The sequence below is a fragment of the Cibotium barometz genome, chromosome 57, assembly GCF_041138505.1.
Source record: "Cibotium barometz isolate CiBa-2024 chromosome 57, ASM4113850v1, whole genome shotgun sequence".
In the NCBI taxonomy this organism is placed as follows: Eukaryota; Viridiplantae; Streptophyta; class Polypodiopsida; order Cyatheales; family Cibotiaceae; genus Cibotium; species Cibotium barometz.
This window is the reverse complement of record NC_141102.1, coordinates 22,176,977-22,195,135: the sequence shown is the minus strand read 5'-3', so window position 1 is coordinate 22,195,135 and position 18,159 is coordinate 22,176,977. Positions and strand designations below refer to the sequence as shown.

The 18,159-nt window shown below is 45.8% G+C and overlaps 1 protein-coding gene across 2 annotated transcripts; it reads left to right on the top strand.

The window, feature by feature from the left end:
* Positions 1-14,211: 14,211 nt before the first annotated feature.
* LOC147606556 (uncharacterized) lies at positions 14,212-17,914 on the top strand. Of its 2 annotated transcripts, none has more exons than XM_086791688.1 (2): positions 14,212-14,770; positions 14,843-17,914. In XM_086791688.1, the coding sequence occupies exon 2, from the start codon at positions 14,848-14,850 to the stop codon at positions 17,704-17,706; it is 2,859 nt and encodes a 952-aa protein (XP_086647814.1). In that variant the 5' UTR covers positions 14,212-14,770; positions 14,843-14,847; the 3' UTR covers positions 17,707-17,914. The 2 variants fall into 2 exon arrangements, with proteins under 2 accessions (XP_086647814.1, XP_086647813.1); XM_086791687.1 differs by having other exon boundaries at positions 14,836-17,914.
* Positions 17,915-18,159: the final 245 nt, after the last annotated feature.

Below are 18,159 nucleotides of genomic sequence, written 5' to 3'. Positions count from 1 at the left end.
GCATGTGTGGCCCTGGGCGGCTTAGGCGTCCATCAGCGTCATAAACGTTGCTGGAGCATTGGTTAGCCCAAATGGCATAACCAAAAACTCAAAATGCCCGAAACGGTTCCTAAATGCTGTCTTCGCAACATCTTCTGCTTTTATTCTAACCTGATGATACCCAGATCTTAGGTCTATTTTTGTGAAGTATCTCGATCCATAGAGTTGATCAAACAACTCATCCATGCGTGGCATCGGATACTTGTTCTTAATCGTTATCTGATTAAGAGCCCTGTAGTCTATGCACATTCGCATAGATCCGTCTTTCTTCTTTACCAGAAGAATAGACGATGCCCACGGACTTGAACTAGGCCGAATAAAGCCTTTGTTCAAATATTCCGTTAATTGTTTTTCCACCTCCTGTACCTCGGAGTGGCTTAATCTATAAGCAGGTTTGCTTATAGGTTTTGATCCTGGCATAACGTCGATGCCATGGTCTACTTCCCTAGATGGTGGTAAACCATCTGGTAAATCATCAGGAAAAACATCCTGAAATTCCTCTAATAAATTCGTTAAAGTATCTACGTACTTTTTCTTTAATGTCTCATTCACCTTGGATTTTTTCTTGTTTGAATCACATGCATGCCAAACAGGGTTTTCAAACAGTGTGTCTCGTCCAAGGTTATTTTGTTTTTCTTGTTTGTCTATGCAAACATCATTTATCGTTTCTTCTACGGAAATAGAATTCAAAAGAGGGTAACAAGCATATACCTCTGCTATCTGGTCTCTGCGGACCGCTGTACACAACTCCATGGAGGAAATAAGTGGTGTGGCAGGGACAGTACGGTCTCCCTGCAAGGTGATGACTCTACCTCCATGCTCAAAACATAGCGTATTATGTAAGTAATTCCGAGCTAGACTAGGGCCCAAGCCATACAGCCACTCCCTGCCTAGATATACGTCTGCTCTGGCTAAGTGCATGACCTGAAAGTCAAGCGGAGCCTTGTAGTCCTGCATAGATAATGGGACCCCCAATACTACGGTATTCCATACCGTTTTGTCATATCCGTTGGCTAGGCCAACAGTATACTCATGATCACTCCGGGTCTCAGTCAATCCCAATTTCTTGACTAACGAGTAGTTCAAGAAGTTGTGACTAGCTCCATCATCAATAAAAACTGTGACTCTACGGCCACCTATGGTGCCATACATGCGCACCATGTCATACGGACCTACAGTAGGCTGCCACATCGCTGGTGTCACTGAACAAGCGTGATGCTCATCACAATGACACACTGTCACCTCTCTGAACTCTGCGGAACTGAGAGGGAGTCTCTGCACTGTATGCAACTGCCTAGAAGATTTACCATCTTTTTTGGGCTCGTTGCCACTCGTGCTTGCTTTAGGCTTTGGACACTCAGCCTTCGTGTGTCCTACTTCATTGCAATTAAAGCAGCGATTTTCCTTTCGCGCTTTAATATATTGCTCTTTCTTTTGGTTTTCGGGGTCTCTTTTTTTTCTGGATGGTCGTGGTTTTTTAGACCAATGACCACCCTGTCCTTCTTGGTCCGTCCTATCCCCTTGTTTGTCACTGCGGAACCCTTTTCTTTTGAGGCTTGACCTCCTCTTTTCACTACCCTCGGCCCTGTTAGAACCACCACGCGCACTACGGCGCTTGATGTCATCGAATATCTGTGCATATTGAATTGCCTCTACTAAGTCTTTAGGCTGTAGGGGTTCTACGTACTCAAGGTAATCATCTTTGAGGCCTCTCTTAAAGCCTCGCAATGTCTGGAATGCATCGATTCCCTTTAACTTGAGTACTATCTCCCTGTAGTTTGAGATGTACTAAGTTAGGGATTTGTTCTCCATCGAGCACTTGTCCCATAACTCCCAGCTTCTCTCTACCTCATTAACAGGCAAAAATTCTTTTCGAAACATTGTTTCAAATTCTGTCCAAGTGGCAGGGCGAGTTGTCAGACTCATCCACCACTTGTACGCTTTGCCGGTTAAAGAGAGGCTAGCCTCTACGGGCTGTATACAGCTAGGCTGCTGTCGTAGCGCGTGCAAATCTGACCACTTCGCTAGAAACATATTGACTGAGTCCTTGTTTCTCTCCTTTTCCTCGCCACCAAAACTAGGCGGCTTTAAGTCTTTTAACAACGATGAAGCTGTCGCTACGGACGGCCCCGCAGGCGCATCGGCCTGTACTCCTGCAACCACTGGCGAGGCTACGCTCACCCATGCCGCAGGAGCTCGGCTACCACGAGGAGTCGGAGTATTAGCCGAGGCGGCTGTCAGTGCATCTAACCGTGTGGAGATGCTCTGTAGCATCGTGACTAAATCAGCCTAGACTTTACCCATAGTATTCAATTTGGCATTAAGATATTTAAACAGTCCACTAGAGAGCTCCGTCTCTGTCAGGACATCAGCAGGGTCCAGTAGGTCATAGTCATCGTCGTCATAATCCAAGAGGTCCTCCTCGGTCCCCTCGGCGACGTTAGTGTTCATGTCCTCTGGCTCATCGGCTAGAAAGGGGTCATCAGCCAATGCGGCCGCTGAGGGCTCGCTGGGTCCTAAGACGGGGTCAATAGACAAGGAGGGCGCTGGCGGATCACGAGTGATCGATAAGCGCGCTCCGAACCGAACAACGGTCGGGCATGTACGGCCTGACAATTCGGTCGGGGTCAAACCCGCGAGACCGAGGACAAGAGACTGGAAAAACCTAGAGAAGTAGAAGGCGGTGGAGACACACTACGCCTAGCAGACATTTTTAATTCTTGCAAAAAATAATGCGAGAACTCGGAAATTACTAAAAAAAAAACGCTAATGAAAATGAGCAATGGTGGAGAGAGAATAATAGTCACCCCCCTTTACGGTCGCCTGTCGATTTGTTGCGTTGCGAGCCCCTACAAGGACGCTTCCGGGATGCTCCGATCCACGAGAAAAATGCCTGCAACTTATAACAAGAATTTAAATGATCGAGAGGTGCCTTGCCGGGTTATTTCTTGCGGGAATTATTCTCCTCCCCAGCCGAGAGAGAACGTTTGTTTGAATTTTTCATTTTTAATTTTTTCAAATTGAATAATGAAAAAAATATATATATAAAAAAAGAAATGGTTTTTTTTCTTTTCTTTTTTTCTTTTCCTTTTTTTTTTGGTTGTCTCTGGCCACTGGTGGGCGTCTGGCGTGTGCTGACCGTTGTGGCTCTGGCTGCCACCGCCGTTGGGGCTGGCTGGCGCCGCCGCCGCTGGCCGCCGCCGCCCATGGCTGGCTGGCGGCGCCGCCTGCTGGCCGCCCAGGGCTGGCTGGCCTCGACCGGCTGGCCTGACGCCGCCGTGGGTATGGCTTGCCTGGGTGCAAGTAACTCCCCAACGCTGACACGTTTCTTCGCTCACTCAACGCGCTGTATAGCAGGGCGCTACTCTGGTTTTGATTCTCCACGCAGCACAACACCATTACGAGATGTAGGGGCTGCTAGTCGCCCCCCCCCACACACCGCATTCACGCATCTCGTGGGACTGGCCGGGCTGGTCTTCCCCCCATCCTACACAGAGTTAACTATCTCATTATATTTTGTGGGGTTGGTCTGCGCCCCCCCCACCTCGACACACAGGTCGTTTGCAAGGCAAGCCCCCCACGCTGAGTTTCAGCTACATATTTGCAGCCTAAGCTACTCTGTTTCGCCGCCTCACACATGGAATTGCAGCTTCGCCCCCACACACACACGGGCTGGTCGTGGGGGTGGTCTGCGCCTCCCTTAACGCATACGGTGTATTTCGTGGGGGTTGGTCTGCGCCCCCCACCTCGACACAGGCTTTTTCTTTTGAAAACCTTCAACGCAGAGTATTGCGAAGCGATTCAACGCAGAAAACAAAAGAAAAATGAAAACAAAACAAATTTTGCTTACCTCGATGCTGTGTGACGGGGAGAGAGAATGAGAGAGAGAGAGAGAAAGAGTTCTTCCCTTCAAAAGTCTTGGCCCTCCTCCCTCCACACATTCCCTTGTGGAGATAAGGGTGAGGAGATTGTGGATGAAAACCACCGAGTGGGCTCCGGTCCCCCGTTCGCGCGCGGACTCTCACGATCCCTTCGAACCATGCTCTGATACCAGTGTTAGATATCCGTAACGCCGCTACGGGCGTTACCACGAGAGGGGACAACCTCTGGCTCACCACCCAGCCATAGAGGAAGAATGAGGATTGCCCCTCATCCCCCAGGCTATATAGTGTGTGGCCTGCCGTCCACACTAGCCTGGCCGCCCATGACTCCGCATGGGCGTCCTCTCCCACTGAACCCCGGATATGGCCATCCGGTCTGCCGTCGGACACAGGCATTACAGCCTACGTGACAGCTGAGGTGCAAGAAAGAGAAGCACAGGAAGCGGTATGAGGGTAAGAGCTTCAACTACTCTTCCCTATTTGTATTGGCGACTACACCCTGTCTCGGCGAGAGCTCTACAGGAGGCACCGGCAAACGATCTCTGATTGAGGAGCTTTCTTTGCGGGAGTAAAGCTATAGGGCAACTTTATTGTTCTATTGGACGGAATTTTTTAGCCGAAAACGCGTTTCGGGCGCGCAGGACCTCTGTTTTTCAGAAAGCAGGCGATTTCGAGCACTGCGGGTAAGTCATCGATTCTCTGCAGAACTCTGTTTTAAGAACTGCAGGAAGACAGATTGGTTGTGCAGACACTGTGTGTGCTACAAGAAGGTCAACAGTTGCCATTGGGTGTATGTATGCACATTGAGGTCACTGGTTATGACATTTGAGTGTACTACAGTACCACTGTAGAAAATACAGCAGTTTGTGCAGGACAAACCAAAGTGCTGTTTCTGGTATATTTGTGTGTCTGGCAAGATGTCAAATGATGGCATAAACCAGATTGTTGCTGAAAAGCTTGATAAGAACAACTTCCATGCTTGGAGGTTTAGGCTGACAAATTTCCTAATGGGAAAGGGCTATTGGGACTATATAGAAGGTGAGCATGAAGAGGCACCGGAGATACCGAACATCAATCCGACTGCTGCAGATGTGAAAGAGTTCAAGGACTGGAACCAAGGAGCCTTAAAAGTTATGTATTGGCTCTCTATCAGTATATAGGACACCATGATTGGGCACATACAGGATGCCAAGTCTCCCAAGGAGGCGTGGGACACCTTGGTAAAACTCTATGAAACGAATACCAAGGCACGCAAGATACAGTTGAAGAATGAACTTCATACTGTGGAGAAAAAGAGTATGTCTGTGAATGACTATGCATTGAAGATAAAGGGTATTGTGGAATCCCTTGCATCTATTGGTGTTTCAGTAGATGATGTGATGACAAGATGGAAGTCTGTCTACGTGGTCTTGGGCCACAATACAAGGCGTTCAAGACGTCTATTTAGACTCGGGAAAACATTCCCAATTTTACAGATTTGGTGTCTATGTTGATAATAGAAGAGAAGAGCTTGGGTGAAGACCAACAATCTTCACGAAACAAAAACAGTTCAGAGGAACAGGCCTTCTACACACAAGTTCAGGAAGAGGACGAGGAAGAAGAGGTCGTGGACGCGATCAAGGAGGTGGCCGAACAGGTAATCAGAATTATGGCCAACAGCAGCAACAATAATAGTCCCAAAATTCACAACAACAACAACAACACGTAGGTGGAAGAGGCCAATTCAGAGGCAGGGGGAGTCAAAGAGGTCGTGGAAATCGGCAAAGGCAGTATAATGATACACGTGGATGCTTTTACTGTGGTAAGCCTGGACATGTGCAGGTAGATTGTTATAAGAAGCAGGCTGACATGCAAAATGGAAAATTGCAGCAAAACAACTATGCATCCTCGAGCAAAAACAATGAGAATAATGAAAGGTTGTTTGTTATGCAGCATGTCGTTAATGCCATGTCTGAAAATATAGAAGCAACACATAAAGATGATGTACGGTATGTTGATTTAGGTGCTTCAAACCACATGACAAGTCATGGGGAGTGGTTCAAGGAGATGAAGAACCTTGAAAGACCAGGTTTTGTGGAAACAGGGGATGACACTGCTCATCCAATTGCCCATGTTGGAGATGTGCCATTGTCTATGCAGGATGGCAAAGTGAAGTACTTTGCAGATGTACTTCATGTTCCGAACATAACAAAGAATCTGGTTTCATTTGGCCAGATGTTTGAGCAGGGTTTGCACATTCAGTTTAACCCTGATGGTTGTTATGTTGAAGACTTTAAAGACAAGTGCAGGTTGGTTGCAAAAGGCAACAGAGTGGGCAGAATATTTACGTTGAATGTAAACATGCCTGAAGTGAGTGCTGCAATGTTTGCAAATGGTTCAGGAATTGTTGCAGACACAGACATTTGGCATAAAAGAATTGGACATGTGAATGTGCAGAGAATGAAGTCTATGCAGACTAAAGGAATTGTGACAGGGCTACCAAAGTTTAAAGTTGAAGGTATGCAAAAAATATGTAAAGCATGCCAATTTGGAAAGCAAACAAAGCATGTATTTCCACGTAACAGAAATGTGAGCAAAAATGCACTAGATGTTGTGCATTCAGATGTATGGGGTCCTACGAAGACCATGTCAATGGGAGGCTGCAGGTATTATGTGACATTTATTGATGTGAACACACAAGGAAAGTGTGGGTATACTTCATGAAGGAGAAGAGTGAGGTGTTCACTCACTTTTAGAATTTCAGAGTTATGGTTGAAAAGCAAACAGGAAAATATGTAAAGTGCCTAAGGTCAGATGGAGGGGGAGTGTAAAGTGCCTAAGGTCAGATGGAGGGGGAGAGTAATTCTCCAATGAGTTCTCTGAATTTTTGAAGAAAAATGGTATTCGGAGATAGTTTACATGCAGATATACTCCGCAGCAAAATGGAGTTGCTGAGTAGAAAAACAGGCACATTGTTGAGATTGCGCGAGCATTGATGGAAGAGAAGAATATGCCGCATAGCTATTGGGCTGAGGTTGTTTCTACAGCAGTTTACATCATGAACAGGACTCCAACTGCAGCCATACATGATGTAACTCCACCAGAGGAGAGGTTTACTGGCAGAAAACCTGATTTGTCTCATCTAAAAGTTTTTGGATGTATTGCATATGTGCATGTGCCAGATGAGCTGAGAACTAAGCTGGATCCAAAAGCTGAAAAATGTGTGTTTATTGGATATTCCCTTGAGCAAAAGGGATACAGGTGTTATAACCTTGCTACACGTTGTCGTGCTGTAGCACGTCCATGTAGGGAAAATCTTCTCTGTGATCAATTCACATGAATTCAGAGAAAAGGACATGCAAGCAGTGATGTATAAACTGTACATGGGCTTGATATGCTAGTACTCTGTAAATAGGAGTTCAAATATAGTGTGATTTCAATTATAAAGTGATACACTGGCATGGTTGATTTCTTTTGGGGTATACAGGGCATTTAGAGATGGGCCTTGAATGTGTGGGCGTCCCCAAGCATGAGCGGGCATCGTGGATTGAGATAGAAGTATGTGGAGCATGGGAAATAAAAGATTATTGATATGGCCGATGTATCTTTGAGAAATGGTGTGAAATCAAGGCTTGAGGGTGGCCATCCATTAGGCCTTACAAAAAAAATAATAATAAAATAATCAATATGGGCAAAGCCACATGGCTGTTGATGCTACCGCCAGCGAAAGAGTCCAGAATATACGAAAATGTGGAGGTGGCGGGTGAAGTCGGCAGCTGCTGGAAAAGGTAGGGGCCGCCTTGTGAGAAAGGAGTGCGGTGCTGGAGGTCGCCAGAAGGCTGGAGTAGTCCAGGTGATAAAAAGGGAGAAGCATCACGCAGAGCCGCCAGCCTCTGTAGCATACAGGCAGAGAGGAAACAAGAAAGATGCCCCGGTAGCAGATGGGGGCTTGGCGTTGGAGGAGCTGTTGGGAGAAGCTGCTGCGAGGAGCCTTTTAGCACGCTAGCTGCTGGCAACAACTGTGTAGGGGTGTGCGTTGATCAGGCGACACAATTGGCACTGGTCTGCGCAGCTGCTGGCGAAGACAAACACAAGGATCCTCTTAGCACACCAATCGCAAGACAGGTGGTTCGCACGTGAAGGCTGGTGAGCCTATAGGCAGTGGGCGCAGCTGAAGAACAAGCGCAAAGGGAGCTGTCTCATTGTGAAGAGGCGAGGCCGCTAGGTGTGTGGCTGGCTAAAGGGGTGTAGAGAAGGAGAGCCGGGGGGAGGGGCCGCCTGGAAGAGGAAATTAGTTGACAGGCTAGTGGTCTGCAGGCACAGAGAAAAAGAGAAAAAGGGAGCAGCAGCCACAAGGGCTGGGAGTTTGTTACATTGCAGAGGGAGCGAGTAGGCGCTGGGAGTGTGGAGCGTAGCCGTGAAGATAGACTGGCACAAAAGGTAACTGCTGGCGAGAAAAAAAAAGGGCGCATCTGCAGGTTCTAGCTAGTGGAAGCCGATAGGCTGGCGATACAAGGCTGCTGGTCGACTGAAGACTAGCTGACAGCGCTACAGAGAGAGGGAGCAAAGAAGCGCTGGGCGCAGCTGAAGAAGCTGGAACAGAGAGGTTGGTAGGTGTGGGAGAAGCATCCTTCATCAGTTTGGCGTCTCCATTCATTGTTGACAATGCTCCACATGGTAAGAAAGCAAGTTGGCTATCATATTTCTACATGTGTATACCAGTTGGGATGGCTTTGGGTTATGTATACGGAGGAGTGGTTGGAAGTTTCTTTACTTGGCGGGTGGCTTTCTGGGGGGAAGCTGTGTTAATGCTACCTTGTGCATTGATTGGTTTTGCTTCTGGGTACGTTCAGCTTAAAGAGCTATCTACAAAAGAGGAACAGAGGTAGGTGATGCCAGAGTGAGTGTGTGTTTTTCTTTGTTGCTGCCGGCTCTCAGAGCCTGAGGACTCCATTTTATGTGCATTGTTCATGGGTTGTTGCATCAGCAGGGAGTGTGTGTATGCTTCATTAGGTTACTACCGCTGAAAAATTTATGGTGCTAATTTGGCTTGCTCATTCATAGCCGGTGGAGCTTGTGTTGTGAATGAAGATTGTGCTATGCCTACATGTGTTATGTATGAGGCACTTGGATAAAGGGACAGGTGATCTATGATTTGAGTTAATCAAGCTCTTGGTTCGTGACTTGTGTGCAATCATCAAGCTGAATTTGGAAATGTTTTGAAGTGAATTGGCACATGTACATGTCAACAAAAATGGTGATGTCTTACGCTCCTTGAGGAGCTATCTATTTTGTTTCCTTGCTGGGATTTTGGAAGCTACTCTCACAGCCAGAAGTCTCGCACTTCCCCAGCGACACCGCCCACGTCACGACAACGTGAGTTGAGGGTAAGTAGGGATGTTGTTTTTGATGAGATGAGCAGCTGGTATGCTGCTGAAAAAGAAGCTGTTGGGGCTGATGTGAGTGGAAATGTGGTTGCACAGAATGCAAGTCAGCAATCACAGTCTTTGAGTGGACCAGGAGAGTCCTCATCTAGTGGTTCAGTTTTGATAGACCATGGAGTGGCAGGCTGCGTCATAATACCAGTCCTGCAAATGTGATTAGTACATCACATAAAGGCAAAGAGAAAGTGGTTGAGTCCCTTAGTATGCCTGACATTTTTGCAGGGCATTCTCATGTTGATGGAGAGTCTAGTGGCTCAGAGATGAGCTTTGATGAGGAGCTTGGGATCCCAGCTATGAGAACACCTGGTGTAAAGAAGGCTATGGAAGCCATGAATGCAAAGCTGCAAAGATCTAGGAGAGTGAAGAACCCTGTGCAGAGGTTTACCTATGATGGTTATGTGGCACATCACTATGCATACATGGCAAAGGTTGTACAGGTTATAGAGCCCACATGCATTGATGAGGCTGTTGGAAATGTGTGTTGGGAGAAAGCCATGGATGAGGAGATGGATGCACTATGTGGAAATGAGACATGGGATTTAGTCAATTGCCTGAAGGCAAGAAAGCCATTGGATGCAAGTGGGTGTAGAAAAGTAAAACATAACAGTGATGGAAGCATAAGCAGGTACAAGGCTAGATTAGTAGCCAAAGGATATGCGTAGACATATGGCATTGATTATGAGGAAACTTTCAGCCCAGTTGCCAAGATGGCAACAGTGAGAGTTGTGATAGCAGTGGCTGCGTCAAAGAAATGGTCTTTACATCAAATGGATGTAAAGAATGCATTCTTGCATGGGGATTTGCAGGAAGAAGTGTATATGTTGCAGCCACTTGGTTATGAGGATGTGAGTCACCCCGAGCATGTTTGCAGGTTGAAGAAAGCCTTGTATGGCTTAAAACAAGCACCAAGAGCATGGTCTGACAAGATTTCTGAATATCTTGTCACTATTGGCTTTCATGTAGCCAATGCACATTTCTCACTGTATGTGAGACACAGTCATAGAGGGGTTGTGCTTGTTGTCATCTATGTAGATGACTTGATCATTACGGGGGACCATGATGCAGAGATCTTTGATATAAAGATCTTGCTTAGACAGAAGTTTGAGATGAATGATCTGGGGGAGCTCAGATATTTCTTGGGCATTGAGGTGATTAGGTCACCACATGGTATTGGATTACTGCAGAGACAGTATGGCTTGGACATGTTGTCCAAGTATGGTATGACAGGCTATAAGCCTATCTCAGTGCCATTGGATCAGAATGGCAAGTTGAGTGCAGATTCAGGAGAGATTTTGGACAATCCTACTATGTATAGGCACATAGTAGGAAGCTTGATCTACATGACAATCACTAGGCCAGATTTGAGCTATGCTGTTGGGTTGGTGAGTCAGTTTATGCAGGTTCCTCTCGGAAGCCGCACTTGGATGCATTGAGACGCATACTGAGGTATGTGAGGTCTACTTTAAATTGTGGACTATTTTATGAAACTGGGACGGAGATATGTGTACATGGGTACACAGATGCTGATTGGGCTGGTAGTATCTCAGATAGAAGATCTACTAGTGGCTTCATGTTTTCCTTGGGGAGTGCTGCTATGACTTGGAGCAGCAAGAAGCAGTCTATGGTTGCTCTATCCAGTACGAGTACAGAGGAGCTGCTATGGCAGCATGTGAGGTAGCTTGGTTGAGAAAGCTACTTGCAGATTTGGGTCTATCAGTGGATAGACAAGTTGTCATTTTCTGTTACAACATTAGTAGTATATACAGTTGGCCAGGAACCCAGTTTTTCATGCTCGTACGAAGCATATAGAGGTCCACTACCATTTTGTCAGAGAGAAGGTCTTGGCAGGAGATGTTGACCTTGTTTATGTTAGCACACATGATCAGGTAGTTGACATCTTTACCAAAGCATTGGGTACAGAGAAGCTTCGCAGATTCAAGGCGTCGCTTGGTGTACATGAGATGGAGTTGAGCTCGAGGGGGACACTATAGAGAACCCTATTATGTATTTGGTTGAGTACCTTTCATATGTGAGTACTCTTAGCTTTGTATATGAAGTGTTGAGTGTTGAGTGAAGAAGAAGAATATTTTCAGCCTCTCACCTTGTGTGTTCTCTATTAGAGTTTTGTGAGTGTGTGTGTGCTTGCAAGAGCTCAAGCTCTTGCAAGAGCTCAAGCTCTTGCAAGAGCTCAAGCTCTCTTCTCCCCAACATCTTTTCATTAGGCACTCAACTCAGGTGCCCCTCCAGGCCTTAGCTTTGTGCGACGTAGGCAGCATGCAAAGAAGGAAGTGAGTTGGGAACTTGGGAGTATGCCTCATGTGTAGTGTGAGTGTGTGTGTACTTGCAAGAGCTCAAGCTCTCTTCTCCCCAGCATCTTTTCATTAGGCACTCAACTCAGGTGCCCCTATCGGGCCTCAGCTTTGTGCGACGTAAAGAAGGAAGTGAGTTGGGAACTTGGGAGTATGCCTCATGTGTAGTGTGGAAGGAGAGAATAATAATAATAATATGATATGAATATGCACCCCAAATCTATTGTGGGGGTTGCAATAAATAATTATAGAATATAACCTTAATCTAGTTTTGTGCAATAAATAATTATAGAATATGTCCTTTTGCATGTGAACGTGGACAAGTGCACCCCAAATCTTCTCTGGGGATTGCATTAATAAGTTATTGCATGTGAATGTGTAACGTTCGCATGCATTGTTGCATGTGAAGGCGGACACGTGTAACGTTTGCATGCATTTTTTTGCATGTATTTTGTTATTTGTGGTGGTCGTCGTCTGTCTTTCCCGTCTTGTGAAACTTGTGGTCGGGTTAGTATGGCCAATTTCGTCATCGACTTCTGTGATGGTTTGACGTGCTTCTTCGCGGACTTCTGTGAGTGTGTGCTCCTCATTCGTCTGTCTTTCCCGTCTTTTGGAACCTATGCTTGGGTTAGTATGGCCAACTTCTGCGATGTTATGGCCGACTTTTGCGATCTTATTACTGATTCTGGCATGGTATGGGATGGTCACATGCTTTTTGTGGATGGAGTTATGGAGTGAGTTGTCAGGTGGTTCCTTTCGTTGTTTTTTGGAGAGTTCATTGGCGTTTTGCCTCCTTGTGGCTCTTCTCGAATGGTATGGGCAGTTGTTTATCTTCACGTCCTTTTGGACTTGCACGTTAGGTTTCTTCTGCCTATTTAATGACCTGTCTGTTAGTCTTTTCGGTGCATATGTTTCCCACCTATTTAATGTACGCTCTATTAGTCTTTTCGGTGCATTTTTTTCTTATCATTGTTTTTTGTTCGATTCTCTTAGTTCTGTTCTGCAAAATGGCTCCTAAAAGGAAACTGATGAATGACATAACAAACTATATGTGTCTTGATCGTCGTCCTTCCCGCGTCATGTTTTTTGATGCATGCATGCAAAGTCCGTCGGTTCACAAGAAACTAAATTCCCAGAAGACAAAAAAACAAGGCTGTTTGAAGTATGACAATAGGTATTGGGAATGGTGATATTAAATTGTCTTACTGGGAACCATTAGAAGAATTTGTTAGAATGGAATGCTTTAAAGGTCTTTTTGCTCTAGAGAAGGGGGGCACATTAAATCACTTGCACTTTCAAATGGTAGCTAGTTTAATGGCTCCATCTTTAATTAGCATAGGCAAAACCATAAAGAGATACTTGGGGTGGGATATGTTTAAACCTCAAGGTGGTTTAGTGATGTGTAGAGGCATTTGACAGATTAGAATGCACACACTAGAAGGAATGATAGGCTACTGTATGAAGAATTTGCAAAAGCCACACTTTAAATTTTTCTCGCTCCATCGAAGAGATAACAAGAGATAGACAGCTATACGCTTTATATGGCCAAGCAGACTTAAAAAATAAGTTTGGCTGTCTCTTGTAAACTTATTTGAGAGAGCATATGTATATATGGACAACTACATAGCTAATAAACTGGGAGCCTCATTGCAAAGCACACTTTTGAAGATGGTGCATACCGGTAAATACTACTCGGCTGCTTCATGGATCATTCCCAAAATTGGTTCTGGCATGAACAAGCAAAGATCTGCTGCTGTTGCTGCTGTTTGGAAAGTAATGAAACTCCCTCACTTGACCCAATGTATTGACATCGAAGAAATTTTCTTCTTTGACGAACCCACCAGAAGATACTTCGACCACATGAATCCAGCACCTCGAGCTCAACATGAAGATGAAGCCAGCGACAATACCGAGGAAGAACAATATCGAAGCAACAATGAGCTGGGGACTAGAAACAACCCGATTGTGGTTGATGACGATGTGCCAGAACAACAACAAGAAGACTACAAAAAATCATATCTTTGTGTATATGAAAGGACTGCCAACTTCAAGAGATCTATTGTGGAAGGGCATAATTTTGTACCTCTATCACCTGAAGTATGTAAATATGTGGGCCTCAGTGAAGAAGATGGTTGTTTTCTATAGGTGTTTCGGTTTTTGATAGAAAGCCACTTCTATAGTATCAAATGTATAGTGTCCCTTTTGTAAATCAGGCTTTTTGTTTGATGTATCGTCAGACTTATGTTTTGCTCTCAAATGTACATGTCTCTTTTCTATATGATGTATATAGTTTACTTATGTGTAATTTATATTAATTAAATTTCTTTTCAATGACAGCTACTAATTTTCGTCAAAAAGTATTTGATTAAAATTTGTCAAAGGTCTTTTCACTCCCTTCTAAACCTTTGAACCTTAATACATCTTTATTCTGTTGCAGTGAAAATTGAATAAGCAACCACCAACAAAAATTAATTAATAGGGAAAGAGTGAATGGCAGCATCGTCCTTCTTCTTCCTGCGAAGGGACAAAACAAAAGCTCTCTCTTCATCAACGGTTTTCAACGACCCCCAAAAAAACCATGGCGAAGGTGTCCTCCAGACGCTCCCCTCCCTTTCCTCTCTTGGCCTCCATTATCTTTCACAGCCATCGCCGTAGTCCTCCTCGCCGCCGCCTCCTCCGCCTCCTCCTCCTCCTCCTGTACCCCTCTCCCCATTTAGCATCGCCCCGCTCCCCCGCCCCCTCCCCTCTCCTCCTTTTCGACCATAGCCCTAACCTCCACGCAGCAGCACATCTTTTCCTCGTTTAGGATTTCGACAGACAGGTCTTTCGCTCCACTGCGGCAGAACTACGGGTTCACTTAAAGCGCTTCAGGGTTTCGCTACAGAGTAGGGATTGTCGCTCCACGGCAGGGCCATCCGATCTGGATTTTCGCCTTGCGGACTAGGGCTTGGCTCAACGGCAGGATTCTCTTCCACGGCGGGCTTCCCTCGACGGCAGCGCTCCAGATTAGTGTTTCCTGTCACGGCAGCCCTCGGGATTAGGGTTTCCGGCACGGCAGCGCTGGGGATTAGGGTTTCGTTTCACCGTGCTCCTCCGCAACAGGGTTCCTTTTGAACAGGTATGCTCCTCCCTTTTAATCTATCTAAAGCAGGTTCAACGCTTTATTTTTTTTTTCTGTTCTAGGGAGCAGAAGCCATGGCTGTCGTCCGAGTAGGCGCGAGATTTAGGAGGGAGAGTACGCCTTCAAGCTCATCTAGCGATGACAGTCCTAGGGTGAGGCAGAAAAGCAAGTCAAGGAGGAATGTGGCTAGGGTTTCTGAGCCTGCAGCCTCAGATCGTTCTCAGGCAAGTGACAATGATACAGAAATCTGCCAAGTTGGAGAAAGCATTTGCCACTTGCCTCTCGAGCTATTCCAGCTGGAGGATTTGAGCAAAATTATATCTCTTGATACATGGAATCGCTGCCTTACTGAGGAGGAAAGAGAGAGGCTTCGCTCTTTCCTTCCTAGCATGGACCAAGAGTCTTACAAGCGAACTATGAAGGAACTCTTAGGAGGGAGCAATGTCAATTTTGGCAGTCCCTTAGCAGCACTCTCGCAGCAGTTGAAGGCAGGCCTGTTTAGCCCTAAAGTTTCTAAGTATCAAGAAGTGTTGAGGTTTTTGCAGAGAAAGGAGTATTATCACCATTTGTACCAGTATCACAATGACATGATGAAGTTGTTTCTTGAGATGCAAAATCTATGGTCGAATCACCCCGAGGCAGACATGGATGAAAGGCTGGATTTATGGCATGCTTGGAAATTGTCTTCTGGTCAGCTGACTTACAATTCTGAGGGTGTGTTGCCTTCCATAGGGAGCTCTAAAGGAAAAGCATTGTCAAACTCCATAAGGGAGAGGGAAGAAAGCGAACTACACACGGGAACTTGGGGGCTAGTTAGAGGAGTGCCACATGTGGATCAGAAAGGAGGTTCCAGTAGACATCCGAGCTCGCAGCTAGGGGCAGAGGAAGAGGTCCCTGAGCAGAACGAGGTTAAGAAGAGGGCATTTCTACTGGTGAAGCATGAAAGTAATGTGGAATTTAACCCCGTGTTCGGTGATGATGTGGGCAAGAAGAACACGGTATCTGGTTGGAAAGTAAAGAGGGGGAATGAGAACAGTAACCCTGAGTCTGGGATGGAAATAAGAAAAGAAGGGACAAGTATGGGGCTCAACAGTTCACAGGTGACTACAAAGTGCCTATCAGACAGCAAGTTCCAGGAAGTTGAGATTGTGGATAGCCAGAATGAGAAGGAGAGCTCCGAGGATAGTTGGGCAGAAAGAGGCTCAAAGAACTATAATAACAGGGAGGGCAAAGTTAGGGTCTCAGATTTGCATACAGAAGGCCAGCAGATCCCTTTATGGAAGTCAGAAGAGCAAGAAATTACGGAAGAGTTCATGTTGAGAAATGTACCCGGTAGCAAGCGGTTGAAAAGGGGCAATCAAGAAATTCAAGAGGAGACTTCTTTTGGTGCTTTCAATGACTCCATGCTTGATAATACCTCTTGTCACACACCCAAGAAGTCTGCACGTCAGCTTATCCCTTCCTCAGCTTCAAATTTCTCATTCTCAATTCTGCACCTTCTATCTGCAGTTAGGGCATCACTGTTAACTTCTTCACATGTGGAGTCATGCAGTCTTCAGCAAGATGGACTTCCTGCCATTACTTTCAAAGAAGTTGTGAGGAGGGTTCACGCAAACCCTGGGGATCTTCGGATACTATCAGCACGGGAGCCTTTGGAAGGTTTGGTTAGGGGTGTCTTGAAGGTTCTCTCCTGCAAAACTACACAGCCTGTAATAAAAGGCTGGAAGCCATTCGTAGCTCATGACAAAGTTGCTAGGGGCTGGTGTTGGATTGGCCCTCTTCCTGCTGCCCCATTGTCCATCGATATGAAAGAGGTGGAAACTGGTGCAGATGTTTGGTGCGTTTCAGAGAAGATTCTCTACAAGATTCAGGATTCATTTGCCAGTTGGTTGAAAAATGCTCAAGAAACGTTGCAGCTACTTGGCCAGCTTGGCATCCCTCCTATGCCCCCAATGCCTTTTGCACTGGATGAAAAGGAGAGGTTTCGGGATTTGAGAGCGCAGAAGAGTCTTATCACTATCAACTGTACCTCGGATGAGATGCGGGATTATTTCCGAAGGGAGGAAGCTGTCAGGTATTTGATTCCAGACATAGCTTTCTTTTACACTACTGCCTGTGGACAAAAGTCTGCAGTTGCACCACTGAAGCGATTTGGGGGCAAGTCTAATGCTAAAGCGCGGGATCATTTCATGTTAAAGTCAGACCGCCCTTCACATGTGACTGTACTCTGCCTGGTAAGGGATGCTGCTGCCAGGTTGCCACACAGCACTGGAACACGAGCAGATGTCTGTTTACTACTACGAGATTCACAGTATATTGTGGAGGATGTCTCAGACACACAATTAAGTCAAGTCGTGAGTGGAGCTCTGGACAGGCTGCACTATGAAAGAGATCCTTGTGTTCGATATGATGCAGACCGAAAGCTTTGGGTGTATCTGCATGCTGACAGGGAGGAAGAAGATTTTGAAGATGATGGGACTTCTTCCACAAAGAGGTGGAAGCGAGGCAAGAAAGATGGTGGTGACAGTTCTGAATTTTCTTTTACTCAAGAGCATGGCCCTTCAAGCAGGGAGAATCAAGATCCTCCTGCAACAGAGCTTGATTTCAGCTCATCACCTAATTGCTTTGGTGGCAGTGGAGATTTCTACTCTACATCAGACACACCTGAGCTTTTGTACAATCATCATAGTAGCCCCTTGACAAGTACTCCAATGATTGTATCTGGATATCCTGGACAAGTACGAGATGACAGTGTACTGCCATTTATTGATCTCCCTCCATCCATCCAGCCCTCCTGTGCAAATATGCAGAGTCATCCAATGGGTTGGGAGATGTACAGACAGCGATGGGATCAGGATACAGATTTTCAGTCTCACAAAAACCCTCCCGAGGAAAATTATAGTTCCATAGGAGGCACCGCTCTACACACATGAAGTGCATTGGAATTGAATGTTGAGGGTTGTCATTGCACTCCCAAGTTGACGTTGTGCGATAACTTCTGATCTTGTACATAATTTTATGAGGAGAAAATGTGTGCTGTCACTTGAGTTAAGCTGGAGTGAGCATGTAAGTTTACCAGTGCATAGACATGACATGAAATCTTCAGAGCTGTGCGGTTAATATGATCCCCTGAGTTTTGTTGATAAGGAAGACATTGCGTCTACTATGATGTTTAAAAGGCTCCAAAGCCTGTGTTCCCAAAAACATGTTCAAAGTGTAGCTTGTTGAGTTTAAGTAGTACGTGTGTGGCAGCCTTGACTGTTGAATGCCAAGTTTGTTTTGTTGATGGTCTGATGCTATCTATGAAGTCATACCTACAGAGGAAATGTCTTCCTAGCCCCCACAGAGTAAGTGCCATTTGGATTTTATCAGTTGTACAAGTGTCC